Source organism: Lactuca serriola, chromosome 3 (genome assembly GCF_051521515.1).
Source record: "Lactuca serriola cultivar US96UC23 chromosome 3, Lser_US96UC23_V15, whole genome shotgun sequence".
NCBI classification, from domain to species: domain Eukaryota; kingdom Viridiplantae; phylum Streptophyta; class Magnoliopsida; order Asterales; family Asteraceae; genus Lactuca; species Lactuca serriola.
In genome coordinates, this window is record NC_136410.1 from 28756022 (window position 1) to 28769140 (window position 13119).

General features: G+C 38.5%; 1 protein-coding gene across 1 annotated transcript; it reads left to right on the top strand.

Moving 5' to 3' along the window:
• Nucleotides 1–293: 293 nt before the first annotated feature.
• Nucleotides 294–2407, top strand: LOC145091759 (UDP-glucosyl transferase 73B2-like). Its single transcript, XM_079029549.1, has one exon. The coding sequence runs from the start codon at nt 619–621 to the stop codon at nt 2260–2262; it is 1644 nt and encodes a 547-aa protein (XP_078885675.1). The 5' UTR covers nt 294–618; the 3' UTR covers nt 2263–2407.
• Nucleotides 2408–13119: the final 10712 nt, after the last annotated feature.

Sequence of the window (13119 nt, forward strand, 5' to 3'; positions counted from 1 at the left end):
ATCGTATGAGAACTACTTTTTTTTTTTTTGGTTTCTACTTCGTACCTGCTCCAATGGAGCTTTTGCTAACCAAAAAGAAAATCAAGTTTTATGTTTGTTTCCATTAATATTATCGTTATTATCGATATGTATGAGACATAAATTTCAACGAATTTGATTTTATATGAAAGTAGGTACTCATATATATGGTTATTGTTATCATTATAAATACTTCATCATCAAACTTATTATAAAGGCAATTCAAACGATTGCTAAAATATTCATTGTCGATCAATATGATTTTACATGTCGACCACGGCAGATTTTTATAGCTCTGTCCACACCTAAAATAGCGATTCGCTTTTTCCATTAAAACATCTCATTAACTCGGGTGGTCCGGGTGGAACTTGTAATACCCCTATTTGTTAGGGGTTTAAATGATAGGTTATGTCAATCAATTCAAAAGGAAATACTATCATTTTTAGATAAATGAAATTTTTTAAAAGAATGAAGAAGAAGAAGAAGAAAGATAAAACCTTGTTGCAGTCCCCTTCCTTTCCCTCGAAGTCAACTCCACGAATCCAAACCCCACTGCTTTATATGCAACTCAGGTTTCTATAAATACACACCAACTTATCCATGGAGAACGAAACCCAAATCAAGAAGAGAAAGCTTCAAATTACAACAATGGAAGTAACCGGTGAGATTTTTGTAGTTCCATTCTTTGGTCAAGGTCATCTCTTTCCAGCTATGGAGCTCTGCAAGAACATCTCTGCTCATAATTTCAATGTTACCCTCATCATCCCTTCTCATCTTTCTTCATCCATTCCCTCCACGTTTTCTAACCACTCCCCCTTAATTCATGTTACTGACATCTCCGTCACCGCTTCGCCACCACCGGAGACCGCCGACGAACCCGGATCTGAAAAAGAGGTTCAGTCATCTGGTCGTAGGGGAAACCCGCTTCAAGAGCAGAATCTGCAGATGGGTAAGGGAATCAAGTCGTTTCTATCCACAAGATCCGGAGTGCGACCCACGTGTGTCGTGATTGACAACATGATGAGCTGGTGCAAAGAGATTTTCGTAGATCATGAAATTCCGGTGGTGTCGTTCTCAACTTCCGGCGCAACCGCATCCGCCATGGGCTACGGAATGTGGAAGGCCGAGGTAGAAAATATGAAGCCCGGTGAGATCCGAGAGATCCCCGGGTTGCCTAAAGAAATGTCTGTGACTTTTTCGGATCTTAGCAGAGGTCAGAGAGTAAGGCCTCAAAGGCGGAGCCGGCCACCCGGTGATCACGCGAAACCAGATGGACACACTGGACCACCAAATAGGATGAGGCCCCATGGGCCAAGAGGTGGAGGTGGTGGTGGTGGTTCGGCTGGACCGGGTCAGAAGCCACGTTGGGTGGACGAGGTGAAGGGCTCGGCGGCGTTGCTCATCAACACTTGTGAAAATCTAGAGCATGTATTCATCGAATACATGGCCGAACAAACCAAGCTTCCAGTCTGGGGCGTTGGGCCGCTTCTACCTGAACAGTTCTGGAAATCAGCCGGCGAACTCCTCCATGATCATGAGATGAGATCGAACCACAAATCCAATTACACAGAAGATGAGGTGGTCCAGTGGTTGGAATCAAAACCACATGGATCCGTAATCTACATATCGTTTGGGAGTGAAGTTGGACCCTCAATTGAAGAGTACAAAGAACTAGCGAAAGCGTTGGAAGAATCCGAGCAGCCTTTCATCTGGGTGATCCAACCTGGTTCAGGTAAATCCGGCATCCCCCGTTCTTTCTTAGGGGCGGCGGCTATCACAGACGACAGCGAAGAAGAGGAAGGGTATTATCCAGAGGGCTTAGACGTGGCAGTTGGTAACAGGGGTTTAATCATCACTGGATGGGCACCACAGCTCTTGATTCTGAGCCACCCATCTACCGGCGGCTTCTTATCTCATTGCGGGTGGAACTCGACGGTGGAGGCAATAGGGCGAGGGGTCCCGATCTTGGGATGGCCGATTCGTGGCGATCAGTTTGATAATGCGAAGTTGGTGGCCTACCATCTTAAGATAGGGTTCGTGATGTCACGTGGTGATAGTGACAATGTAAGGCCAGGAAAGTTTAAAAAGGATGACCTAGCAGCAGGAATCGAGAAACTGATGAGTGATGAAAAGGTGCACAAACAGGTGAAGGAACTTAGCAAAGAATTCGAGGGTGGTTTTCCGGCGAGTTCAGTGAAAGCATTAGGTGCTTTTGTGGAGTTTGTTAGCCAAAAAGCAACCTGATTTGGTTTTGTACTTTTGTTAATGTAATTTATGTAAGCTTTTTTCTTATGTAGATATAAATCATCTGCGATTTTTATGGCAGATCAGAATGTATTATGTACGTAGTCTGTAAACTTAAGAAGATGAAGGCTTTGTATTTGATCTACCAAGTCCTCAATACAAATACTAATAACAATAACAATTATACTATAAATTATGAGAAATGCTGTGTCATTAGTGAAAATTGTACATCGCTCTAGGTTTGGAAATTTCAGGTTGCAAACTAGCCGCCCCGAGCAAGTCTGAGAAGGATCCGGGCGCGACTTGTTTAAATTTTTTTGGCGTGCAGCTCGTTTCAAGCCTTATGCGTGGGCTAGAGACGGGCTTGTTAATAATTCCATGGGCTTGAGTTTTGCTTGGACTTGGCTCATATTCTCTATATCTTAGTTCTAAAATGACATTTATTAAATTCTTATATATAAAATTAATTTTTTTTTATTATTATATATGTTTGTTCATTTAGGCTCGCAAATCTAATCGAGCTATGTAACGTAACACATCTTCGAACTCATGCTCATTTAATTAACAAGCCTAATATTAACATCAAGCTCGGCTCATGTTCTTTTAAAATTGGAATCAAATTGAGCTTTTAACGAATCAATCTCGAGTAGCTTGATTCGTCTGCACCTCTAGTTGTAAAATGGGAAAATCTATAGACCACCTACGAACAAAGGCAACATCTGAAAGCAATTATATGGCTTCAAACACAATTAAATATTCTCTTGTCATACTGTAACGACCATAAAATTTCAATCAATTTAAACTTTTTCAAAAACAACCCAGTTTCATGAAGTTATTACAAAAAGGTTTTCAATACAATTATTATCAGAGTCTTCCCAAAACCACATCATAAAACATAAACATGAGGAACGGTACGATCACGCCTTTGCCTTGCCACGGTCTCCTGAAGAACCTGAAAAACATTAAACCACAACTGTAAGCCCGAAAGCTTAGTGAGATATCCCTACAATACCAACCGCATATACCATACACGCATAACATGTCATATCATAACAGAACACAGAACAACCATGCACTTCGGGTCTACTGTGTGACTGGTCCGCCGCACCGGCCTTCAGTCCACTTGGTCCACCCTCAGAGTCTAGCCATATACATCGAATCTACAGTGTGATTGGTCCGCCCGCACCGGGCCTTCAATTCACCTGGTCCACTCTCTGAGTCTACAGTGTGACTGGTCCGCCCGCACTGGGCCTTCAGTCGACCTGGTCCACTCACCGAGCCTCGGCACGTCTGGTCCGCCCTCTCGGGGCCTACAGCCTATCCGGACCTCTCGTTGGGCCTTCGGGACAACCGGTCCGCCCTGGGTATGTTGGCCTACAACACAAAGCAGGACCCGCCTCAACCCAACCCCAGTCCAAAAACCATGTGCACATAAACATTCAATCATATAATAATTCACATTCAATCAAGTCGATCTAGCAGATCACGTAACATAACATCATCCTAACCAGGATACCGACCTAACCGGTCTCTAGCATAATACCATCCTAACTACCAGGATGTAAACATAGCAAAGCGATAACATAACAACGATACCCGGATCATAATCCGATAAAGGGTCGGCCTTGGTGCCTTAGACCCTGTTGATATAGTGAGGATAACTCACCTCGCAACTGCCGACTGAACAGATAAACCCAAGCTGCTCCGACCACTGATACGATCTCCAACACTTGCCAACACCAAAACACTGAACTCAAAACAAAAGCCAACAATTACCAAAATGCCCCTGGAAATCAACTGGTCAACCCTTGGTCAAAGTCAAAGTCAACCCCTAACTGACTCTACTCGCCGAGTCCCCATGCACAGAACTTCCCCAATCCGCGACTCAACTCGCCGAGTCACCCCGAGACTCGTCGAGTCCAACAACTCTGAGTCCTTTCGCACTCGACTCACCGAGTCATCCCTTGACTCACCGATTCACAGCTCAACCAGAAGAAAAGTTAGGACCTCACGACCAGACTCGCCGAGTGCAAGGCTATCTGCAACCAACTCGCCGAGTTGTTCTTCCAACTCGCCGAGTTCCTGCCCATATTCATCCAACTCGCTGAGTTGTTCTTCCAACTCGTCGAGTTCCAGCCTATCTTCAAGCAACTCGCCGAGTACACCCTTGTGACTCGCCGAGTACCCCTAGATCTGAAACCATACAGAGGCTTTCCAAGCCATGCAGAAGCTCTAAACCATAGATCTACTCTTCTACAAGCCATCCATCACATAAAGTGGCAAACTTTACGTGGATCCAAAGAGATCTAGGCATTTTACACTCCAGGGCTAGGGTTTGGGACAATAGAACTTCACCAACAACTCTTGAGTATAGACTTTATGGCTTTCTGGATCATTAACAACCTAGATCTAAGGTAGCAACCTTAGATCTTACACCAAACTTGAGATGGACCTCATTTATGCCCCAAAACCCCCCACAAATGATAGATCTAGATGCACAAAAGCTCAAACATAAGATTATTACCTCAAATGAAGGCTCCTACTGATGAATGAACCAATTTTCTGCAAAGCCCCTTTCTCCACTCTTCTTGCTCTTCAATTTCCTTCCAAGATCACCTCTTCCAAGGCTCTAATCTCTCACCAAGGAAGGCTCACACGAATTTTAGGGTTTCTGGAACTCAAAGGGAAGGTGAAGAGGCTGGGGAAGAAGTGTTATGTTCTTTATATAGGGCTCATCCCCCGGAATTAGGATTTTCTCCACTCAGCACCAACTCGCTGAGTCCACCCATGCTACTCGCCGAGTTGGTCACCTAACACGCGACCAGAGTCGCGACCCTACTCACCGAGTCAACTCGTGGACTCATCGAGTTGCCCTTTCACACTTATACTTTTAGCCCTTCAACTCAACTTCTGATATTCCGGGATGTTACAACTCATAGTTCGGTTCTCCATGTAATGTTTTCATTTCGAATGAAAATCATTAGGGGACGAAGATCTAATTTCAGTATAAGAGAGAACGGAAGAAAAGTTTTAGAAATTAAGAACCAAGTCAACCTACTCTATAAATGCCAATCCTCCCGTCTCACGCTCTTCTTTCAACCAGTACCGAACAAGGTGGTATTTTCGCCTCCTTACTTCCCGATCTTCCTTCTACCACCTTCTTTTTCTTATTTGCTTCTTACGTTTCTTCCTTTTTTTGTCTTTGCTTCCTTCCTTATTTGGCAAACCATTCCCAACACCTCCCTATGTCTCTCATTCTCCATCCAAAACTCCTTCCCTCGCCTCTTGAAAGCTCTTTCCAACAATGATACCATCCACTCTATCAATTCTAAAAGATTTCCTAACCATTTTCAGCACAATTCCATTTCTTTTATATCAAAATAGCTTTAAAATAGTACAAATAGTGTTTTATGTATATTGTTTTCACACCAATATATATATATATATATATATATATATATATATATATTATTCTTTCTAACTTATGTATATTATCAAAAACACATCTCAACTTATTAAAATTGTATAAATTTATTTATATCTTTTACAAATAGGGATTTTTTTTAGTGTTTATTCACCTCAAAAAAACATATGGCAGTTCCCTTGTGAGGCAATATGTTGGAGGGTAGAGCGGTCCATCGAATATAAGACATGGCTATTCAAGATATGTATTATCGGTCTACTACCTGTGTTCGAACCCCCGTTGGAGACACATAGTCGTTTCTGGTTGAAATTGGACTCTCATGTATCAAATCTTAGTATATACATCTTTGTCTAGATTTTAGACGAGATGTCGCGAGATCAACACTATTAAAACATAATATCTTTGGTGTAATTTCAACGGGGAGACGAATGTGAAGGAGTGGATGTAAGTTTAGGATATCAAGCTCTTACATAGAAGGAGAGCTTCAAGCATCCAGGATCCATGATACATAAGGAAGATGTTGTGGATGTAGATGTTACCCACCATACAAAGATGTAACACCTCAAAATTTAGACCAAAAATTTCATTTTTATTTTACCAAAATTAAGGTTTCACAAGCCAAGTTATCAATTACATAATTATCCAAAACAACCATTATCACAAAATATCAGACTTCACAAACTGTCCTAGTAATAAATCTCACAGCGAGTGCGTACATGTAACGTCTCACTTATAATGACATAAAATTTTCGTTTTTAGATAATAAATCGTTAATACATATCGATTCCATAAAACCAAGGTAATCAAGATTTATCAAAACATCATCAAATCAGAGTAAATCACAAAATACAGAAACTTGTGGTGTGTACTCTACAATCATCCAGAGCTCTTCCATTTGAAAACCGTAGTACGTGAAACATAAACTGAAAACCATAAGCATAAAGCTTAGTGAGTTCACCAAGATACCTCATACCATACATAACTAAACATATAAGGGGCCCCGACCTAACGAGATACGGGTCCCGCCCACACTCGCATAACGGGCCCCGCCCAATATACAAACACATAATCCTACCAACACATGCGATAATCACAAAGATAATAGTATACAATTGTGACATCCCCAAATTCACGTCCAGAAAAGACCGATTTGTTTATGCTTTATTTGAAAATCAGAGTATATTTTTAAAGAAATATAATGCAGAATTTGTTCCCAAAAAAAATATGATAAAGAATTTATCAAAGCATTTTCGTAGAAATGTATTATATTAAAAACTTTAGGATATCATTGTTAATACAAATCAAAAGCATAAACATAAACAACATAGGCATTATAATATCTATTTATTCTAGTAGCCTATAATCCCTTGATCTCTTATCAGATCATCACTCCTGTGCTCTCTTTCCACTACCTGTATATATGAAAACTGAGTGGGTCAGACTTGGGAGCCTGGTGAGCACATAGGTTTTCAACCCGAAATAAATAAGTTTACTAATTTCATCAACCAACAATAACCCGATTACTCATTCCCGTTATCCTCACTTTACGTCCCTAAAACACCTATCGTAAGGGATCTAGCCTAAGGATTATCATCGGGATGGACACTATTGCTAAGGGGTTTCCTCAACAATAAATGTTCGTAAGGCAACCATGAGGGGATAGAGTACACCAGTGAACACATCGTTCACAAACACCTACAGGTTGCGGGCCTGCTAGCGTTCCACTTGACTGTCTAGAATAGTCCGTGGTTGTCATCTATACTCTGGTAGATGATTGGATCAACAACAACATCAAGGCCTCTCATCATTTTATTTCATCACACACTAACTATTTCATCTACCCATGTTTTACCCCCAACATATTTGTAGATATAAAATACATATACAGTTTAAATTATTTAAAACATGTATAATAGTGTTCGTCTAACATAGATAACAAGTATACAGACAATATGCATACATAGCATGTAATTTATATAAAATACTTCATATCTATGCGTAAGATGAAAATAAATATGCACTCACTTTAGTAGCGGGAGTAGCTAGAATCTAAAAACGGTCAACGGCTCGTGATCGTCGGGCTCGGGACGCGGAACAACTTCAGAAAATGAGGGAGAAAAGGAAGATTTGGTGTAAGAAGTGAATAAGGTGGAACTTGCTATTTATAGGCTGATTCCGGCCCATTTACGTTGTGAGAATTCACTGTTCACGTCGTGAGCCATGGATGAATCACCTCGTAGCTTCGACGTCTGCGTTATAGGCTTGAATAGTGTCTGTTTGACTCCTCACGTCGTGAGAATTCATTACTCACGTCGTGAGCTTTTGAGTTATCATTCCCGTAGACTTCTAGCTTCGAAATGTGACTTTTTGACTCCTCACGTCGTGAGAAAAGAGGCTCACTTCGTGAGTCCAGTTAATTTAGGGTTTCTGACACGTGTCATGCTCTTAGATAGCTGTATCTTCGAAAGGTCATAACTTTTTCATACGAACTCCGTTTTTGACGTTCTTGATGGGTTTTGGTCATAAGACATCCTATGTGCTCATACAAACCCTAATGGTTGGATCTAGGTTTCTCTATTGTACATGCTTTGAATCCAAGACTATAAACCCTAATTCTAGCATATGGAAATCGATATTAACATATAATTAGGTTTATGATATTACCTTGATTGTTATGTAGCAATAACAATCCCAATTCCTCCTTGAATTGACTTTGGAAGGCTTAGAGTCACAAGTGTCACTCCTCTAATGGCTCACAAACACCATAAGCAAGAGGATGAAGAGGAAAGAGGAAGGAGGCTGCCAAAACCGTGTGAAAACCCTAGTAAGAAGCTTAGCCTCGTTTTTGGTCCTTAAGGGATCTATATATAGTGAGGCAATTAGGGTTATCTAACATGGAAACCCTAATTTAGTTGCTTAAGCCCTAAGCAACCCATGGAGCCCTTTCCATAAGGCCTTGGACGACTTCACATGGGCTTCCCCCATAGAATTCGTCCACCTTATGATATAAGGCAATCCATGGCCCAAATTGCAATTATCATATAATTACAATTCCAGTCCCTTAAGTTTAATTAATCTCTTTTAGTCACAAAACTAATTACCAATTAATTATTGACTAATATTAATTAAACAATATGATTTCTCCTTTAATACATTATTCCCATAATATATTAATAAATCATATTTAATCATTTCTCTCCATAATTCATCCTATCAAGTTGCTTTGGTGAAGGCAACCCAAAAGGACCATGCACCATCGGGTCAAGTACATAGCAAAATAGTTATGGAATTAGACACTAATCCAACAGTCTCCCACTTGGATAAGTCTAACAACTATTCTGCGTATGACTTTAGATCCTGATCTGCAATCGTAGCTTTCCAAAGCCGTTGTCAACTCTGATCATATCAGATATGCGTGTCCTTAGATAAGGGATCATATATTCCTCCATTCTAGATATCATATGAGATATGATTTCAAATCATTCTCTTTGTACTATATCTCGATTCCGATTTATGACGACTGACTAATTGAACAAATCAAATTATCCCTAGCCCGACCGAGCATTTACGTTTGTCATCACTAAATCATCGAGGGGCCCAAAGATATCGCTTTTATTCTACTTTGAATAAAAGGAACGGATAAACTTTTTTACAATGCTTGCTTGCACTCACTCACCGAATCACACACAACAATATGTTTTATAATACCAAGTTACTAGTGTGTTTACATATTATCAATGTGCAACCGATTCACAAGATACAATTCACACATCTCGGTTTCAAGAATATAAGATGTTATCGTCTCACCAATCACTCGTGATACAATTCATAGAGTGATCCAAGTGAGCGTGGGTTTAATCCAATGCTCAAGTCATATTCATAAGCACTCATGAACGTTGCAGCAAACATTTGCTTATGTCTAATACTCTTTTAGACAATCCATACACCAATTCACGACAGTCTTCATTCATATCTACTTCCAACATATGAACGACTGTGGCCCATTCGAATAATTCGATTATTCTTAATAAATTCAATTATTCTGGAAGTCAAAACATGCAAATGTGAAACACAAGAATAATACTAATCCCATATGGCCTCAAACCTTTGAGTATAAATAAAAATCCTTTTATTTATCACCATATCGATTACTCATTATTTGTCGTTTCGGGTAATCAAATTCTTACTTGAATTATTACACTTGTCCCATGCTCCTAGAATGCACACAATGTTTACATATGATTCTTACTTTGTGAAATAGACCAAATTGATCACATTTCCAATCATTCTCATTTCACAACTCCAAATCCTTTTTTCATAAGTGAAAGAATATCAAATTCTTGCCACTTATAGAATATGTTAGATGCTAACATTTTATGCAATGATCCTTTTTTAATGTCACTACACCAAAGTCACAAAGACTATTGCCAATGATATTACAAAATCTTCTATCGTAGATTGTTACAAGACAATTCCATAGACGCAATGTCTCTCACTCAAAGTACATTCCTTTGAACATCCTTTTGCATAGAAGTTTCTAATCTAGTCATTAGATTTCTCAATATTCAATTCCCAATATAGACACACTTCCATATGTTCCATATGACAACTCATTCTTAATAGAATCTTTTCTATTCATAATAGAGTCGATATGGTCCATCCAATACCATGCTTCCAACTACTCACAAGCGACCAATCTTCGTCGAACTTTGGATTGTCCTTTGATAGTTGTTTAATTGTTTTAGTCAAAACCAATTCTAGTCCCTTTTCCCTCTAAATGCGCTAGACATTTGAAAAAATTTAGAATGGTCAATCATTAAAGCATTTGCAATCGATCCTATACCCGAAGCGTATGGAACACGACGCATAATGTTTTATTTGCTATGTTCTCAAAATTCGAATTGTGAAGAGGAATGTCGTAATCATAATTGAAATTTTAAGAACACACTATGTACCTTTGACTAAATTTATTAACATTTCTCAACCTAAGCCTTTAGATTTGAAATGAAGCATAATATTCTCTCCCTTAATTATAGCAAAACAACTATTCCATCCTTACAACTTTGCAAAGAATGACTCTTTTTTTCTATAATTAATATTGCCAACTTGCAATACTTTCCTTAATAATCATACAATCATAACTTTTACGCTCCCACTATCATGATGATTATTATAAAACATAACACTTATGCTCCCACTAGCTTCGACATGTATTCATAAACATCTTAACTTTCAGAAAACAATACCTATTGAACTTCTTAAGTCCATGTTTCTAATACTTAGTGCTTTGATAATCTTTTATCAAGGTTTCTTGAACTTATACACCTTTGCCTTCGATAGTTCATATGTGTATCTAAACACTTAAGAGTAATTGCCAAACCTCACAATTCAAATTATGGAACGGGATACCGTAACCATAATCGAATTCGAGAATGCAATTTTACAATCACTATCTTCTTAAAATCTTTCTTAGTGAAAGCATTTCCTCACAATCATTTTCATGAAGGAGGAAATCTTATGACACTTAGATTTAAACGGTGTATGTGTTCATATCCATGTGAATTTGTCAAAACCAAAGTTTACGACAAATTCAAACTCATATGGACTGAACTTTCTTAATCTTGATTTCTTGCCTTATGGTAGCACAGCTGCCCACCATGTCTTCTAAGTAGTTAAGCAGCTCACCCTTTCCTATCAATGTACCTTTCATTGATTAAGGTGCTTTGCCTTTTATGCGTTCAAGATGAGAACTCATAGAACTCTCATGCATAATTAACTCGATTGGATTGACACAGAACCAAAATAATGTCATCACGATAGGTTGTAAACCTCAACTCGTGTGCTAGTGATGATCGATAGGTTTATTTGATTTGTTCTTGAAACCTTTCAAGACCATTAAGACTCCCACTGACTCCTTGACATATAAGATTCTCTTGTCAATAACCATTTCTTGACAAACAAATATTCAAGAGTTAGTGTAGCTTTTATCAAAACACTTCATAAATTGGTCCTAGTTGGTCTTCATCACAACTTACCACATTTAATGAATGTTATAAACCTTCTTAATACTTTTTCACTCAATGTCACAATCTTAACTTTAAGACTTGTTATGGAACGAAGTATGATTGACTTTTTGATTTAACCATTTCTTCAATTCTTGATTTCTCTTCTTAAACATACAATTGTACTTAGAGGATCAATTGAAATATGGTTCTTAATCATTAAGACCTATCATAAAGCATAAAAGGTACTCTCCCTTCTTCTTAGAATGGAGGAACTTTTATCTTTCTGCCTACTTGATTCTTCTTATTCGTTCTGCTATTGATTTAAACATTTTCAATCAATTCAGAATTACACATAATCTTGTAAGTATAATCATATTTACTAAACCTTTAGTAAATTATGACGAATATCTTTGTTACTCTTATGGTGAACTTGATCAACACGCAACTTTGTGTACTCGATCTCCTAGTCCTTCACTTGACACTTTGTCAATGAATTAGTCTAATTTCCAAATATGAAATTTCTCATTCATCGTGCAACCAAGTTGCATGATTCCAAGTTTCTGTCCAATTGAAACTTGGGCGATGAGAAACTCTCCCTATTTGGTAAACTCTCGACTTTCCATAACATAATAAGAACCAAATCCATTATAGCTAATAATAGAAACATTTTAACATCAATTTTTCATACACGCCATGGCAAGGATAAATAAATAAAATATAAAATCAAAATTTGTTTTATTGCGGAAAAATTTGTCTTTACAATGCAATTCATTGAAAAACTATGCTAATATATCTTTCTTAGAAATCTAATTCTAACTCTAAGTAGTAGCTCAAGAATCTAATTTTCTAGAAATGCGATCGAAATCCATTCTTTCACGGTTAGATTCTGCTCACTTCTTCCCTTAAGCTTCCTTTCTTTTCTTCGATCCTACAAAACATCAATTGTAATCTTATCACATTATGTATTAAGAATCTAGAATAGAAGATTAAAAGAGTTAGTTAATGGATTTTACCTATATTAGAGCCATACGTTTCGACTCTCCCATCTCTTAGATCTCTTAGGTAAATGGGGCAGTTTCGTGTAACGCCCGCAGATCCGGGCTAGTGAAATTAGAGGCAATAGGGGTCGAAAACGACTTTTAGACAAAAAGATTATTTATAATAAATAACCTTAACCAAGTTTTAGAATATGTCACAAGGTTTCCGTACATATAAAGAACGCCGAAATCCGAGTTATAACGAAGAAGTTATGGCCCGTCGAAGTTTTACGGCAAAACCGGCACGGCACCGGGAAGCGTAAATAGTGAATTTACGATAGAGTGGGATTTAGCCTTAGCAATCTAAACGAAAGTTGTAGAATATGTTAAACTAAGAGCGTCGATAAAAAGAACGCCCAAATCTGACTTCGTATGAGGAAGTTATGATTTT